Consider the following 3,507-nt stretch of genomic DNA (forward strand, 5'->3'; position numbering starts at 1 on the left):
TCCAATATTCGATATGACTATATGAACAAAGATCAATAAAGTTCAGATGTTTCACAGTAAAATAATAAACTATTGCCATAAAAATTATAAAAATGATTTGTCATTTCTTAGAAATACAATCATATACAATTTCATTTCATAATATATCCATATTTAATAAATGGTGAATTTATCAATGAAGAAGGAGGTAATGGGACGGAAAGAGTTTGTAAAAAGTAATACAACAACTAATGCCCTCGCATTTGTGAGGACCCCTGTGCTAGTTTATCTAAATTGTAGCAAATCATACACAAGTTTAATGAGATGGAGGGAGTACTTTTATTCGGCCGTAAGTCCACATAGTCTACCTGGTACACACGATGATTGCACTATTCGTCCTGCCGCATCACATTCTTCACCACGAGCTCCAAGAAAGCAGAGGGGCAACCAGTTTTTAGCAGCTCAAATCCATCCGATGCCACGACCGCCTCCAGATTCCCAGGAGAAGAGAGGAACCGCATGCACGCCTCCCGCAGAACAGGGCAAGAGTGCCGCTCTGCCAAGACCAGTGTGGCCACGACAGAGTCCATGCCGACATGCCGGCACAGCGCCTCCTCGCATACTAGCTTCAGCTTATCCAGCCTGTACCTATCGGCCGCGACGATCAGCTTCTCCGCCCTTGTCGCCGCCTCAACTAGGGGTGGGGAGTCGGTGTAGATGAACTGGAGAAGAGTCTTGAACACCTCTGCGTCCATGTCATTGACACGTAGATCGGATGTGAGTGAGAGATCCTCCTTGAGTACAGGGGATCGGGCCTCCAGCATCCAACGGTGCGCGACGAACGTCTCTCCGCCGACCTCGATCGTGACATCCGGTTTCTCCTTGTTCCAGATGGCTTCCACGAGTTGTCCGTGAAAGTCGGATGGCCACGGCGCCGGCGCCCAGACCGTGGGTTCCGGCGGCAGGGCAACCTCCTTGCACTCCTCGGTGACGACGCTGAGGTCGCACAGGATGGTCAGGCAGTCGTCCTTGAGATGCTTCTCCTCGTCGAGATCCTTGTGGCTGATGAAGCCATTCCAGCCAATACCTCCACTGAAGGGCCTGTACATGTAGCTGTAGGCGCAGATCTCTGGAATAGTTCTAGTATAGCATGGCATCCCGGCCTGGTCGAGTATACTCGCCTCGACCTTTATCAAGGCCTTCTCCTCAGTATCTCGGTGGCTCTCATGCTCGATGAAGAGGGAGATGTGGGAGCCCTCGTACTTCCAAGAGTATCCATTTGGATAGCAACTGATACGCCAGTCGAGGCCACCGACGCAAATCGTCTCCGATCTAATCCTCTTACCCTTGCCCACCAGTTTGCTGACTTGCGTGTACCCGTCGATCCGGAGCACGTGGGATCCAGACCCAGTCGCCTGCCTCGTGGCGATGGTTGAAGCGGAGAGCTGCTGCCGGCCGGCGCCGCGCAGGACACACAGGACAGCGGACATGGACATGGTTCGGAAGGACCGTGGAGATGCCCCAATCGCAGTTTGTGTTAAAATGGGTGTCGGTGCATACTCAAGACATCACCAGTTGCAACAATATGTAGCTAGGCTTTCATGATTGCATGCACAGCCCGAATATACTCTCTTTACTTGGGCTACAATTCTTTCTCACAAGTTCTGTTTTAGGGAATGCCATCATGGCTAAATCAATCAGTATCTGTGATATCCTAAAGAGATAGGAGAGTATACATCATGACGTCAAAAAGATCCACAAAATGTATACTCTCCTATCTCTTTTCTATGCCCGACTAGTTTGGTGTGATATACTAACGAAAACATATATTTTGCCCGTAAAAAAGGATAACATATATTTTTGTCCGCCAAGTTTTGGTCAATGGGTGCGCTGCCCGATCACGTTGAACCCGCTAGAATGGAGGGCGCCAAGCTGGCTCCTTGCTAGCGCCGGGCTGCCGCTCCCGCCAGCCGTTGCGGCGGGTGCCTCCGCTCCAAGCTGCTGCTGCTTCCCCTCATGTAGGCCCTTCCATGGTGCAGATGAGCTTCGTGGGAGGAGTTGGGCAGACATCGCGCACAAGGAGGTCGCTGTGGCCGAGGATCGGTGCGCGTCCCCGATGCTACACTATGGGAGACACGCCGTGGGCCAACGGCCCCGCACCGTCGGCATGGGCTAATACACCGTCGGCACCGGCTCTGCCGATGGTGACCGTCGGCGTCTCGCCGTCGACACATTTCGCGTCGGGGGCGGCACATCCACCGTCGGCGCAGGACGGCACCGTCGGCACAGTGGTACACCGACGGCTGGACGGTGGCCGTCGGCCGTACCACCGTCGGCGCAGCCCAGCTCGCCGTGACGGCCCAGCCGTTTTGCGCCGACGGTGACCATCGGTGTAGACAGCTGTGTGCCGACGGCCGACCTGTGCCGACGGTCAGCTCCGTCGCCGATCGACGAGGGCTTCTGTGCCGACGGCCCCGACATTTGGCCGTCGGCACATAGGTTGGCCGTCGGCCCACGGCGTGTCTCCCGTAGTGCTACTGAATGTTCATTAACTATCCCCTATTAAAAATTAAATTTCCAGTGACAAAAGTCATGATGAAAAAATTCAAACCATCACTGAATGTTTATTATAGGTGGTGGAATGGCCAAATTCGTCACCTATTATCGACAATGCATGGCAACACCTTTTTTTTTTGTCATGGCAACCCGTCAAACGTGGTGGTGGGTTTAAGCCGTGGAGAGGATTCCACCAAATATTTTTCTATTGAGCTAGCATATCCATTAGTAGGTAGCACATCCATTAGTAGCATAACATAGTATTGGACATATAGAATCTTCACTCAAGGAACTACACAACATAACCATGAAGGTTTATAGCAATAGGTTACTACAATCACTACTAGGAAAATCCTAATAGGTAGGAATGTATTTTGTGGCGCACCTAAAAGTGCGTGATCCACACAAAAAGTTCTGTGGCGCATAGGTAAATATGCTCCACATAATTTTTCAACTTCTATGGCGCATCGCGCATTAAACAGTGATGCGCCACAGAATTAGTGCTTTGTGTGGCGCATGTAGCCAGATGCACCACAGAAAGTTTGTGGGGCCCACGTGGGGTCCGGTACTGCACATGGGTGAAGGCAATTCTGTAGCGCATGTGCCAACATGCTCCTCATAAATATGGACTTTGTGGCGCATATTGATATATGCGCCACAGATTTCCATGTGGGGGTCCCACACCAACATGCACCATAGAAGTCCATCTTTATGTGGTGCATATTGGCATATACGCCACAGAATGTGCGAAGTAGATCTAGGGTTTTTGATAGCTTTCCCCTCTCCTAGCTACTAGGACCCCACCACCATTGTCATTCTTGTCTCCTCTAACCAGCTCGTCTTGATCCTCCCTCCCACTCTATTTTGGTCATACTTTCATCCATTGTTGATAGCTCTAAACATATTTTGGTTGATATATTTGTGAGAGGAAGCCACTCCAACTTGTAAAGGGTACTAAAAACCACCCTTTTC

At 50.7% G+C, this 3,507-nt stretch overlaps 1 protein-coding gene across 1 annotated transcript; it reads right to left on the minus strand.

Annotated features, from left to right (window-relative positions):
• Nucleotides 1–258: 258 nt before the first annotated feature.
• Nucleotides 259–1,475, minus strand: LOC127314890 (BTB/POZ and MATH domain-containing protein 4-like). Its single transcript, XM_051345424.2, has one exon. It carries the CDS (start codon nucleotides 1,473–1,475, stop codon nucleotides 369–371), a length of 1,107 nt encoding a protein of 368 aa, XP_051201384.1. The 3' UTR covers nucleotides 259–368.
• Between the last annotated feature and the right edge of the window lie 2,032 nt (nucleotides 1,476–3,507).

The sequence above is a fragment of the Lolium perenne genome, chromosome 7, assembly GCF_019359855.2.
Source record: "Lolium perenne isolate Kyuss_39 chromosome 7, Kyuss_2.0, whole genome shotgun sequence".
Classification (NCBI taxonomy): Eukaryota; Viridiplantae; Streptophyta; class Magnoliopsida; order Poales; family Poaceae; genus Lolium; species Lolium perenne.

Bases quoted from the DNA above. Each gene is read 5' to 3' on its own strand.
- LOC127314890 (XM_051345424.2), bottom strand. From the start codon at position 1,475: ATGTCCATGTCCGCTGTCCTGTGTGTCCTGCGCGGCGCCGGCCGGCAG.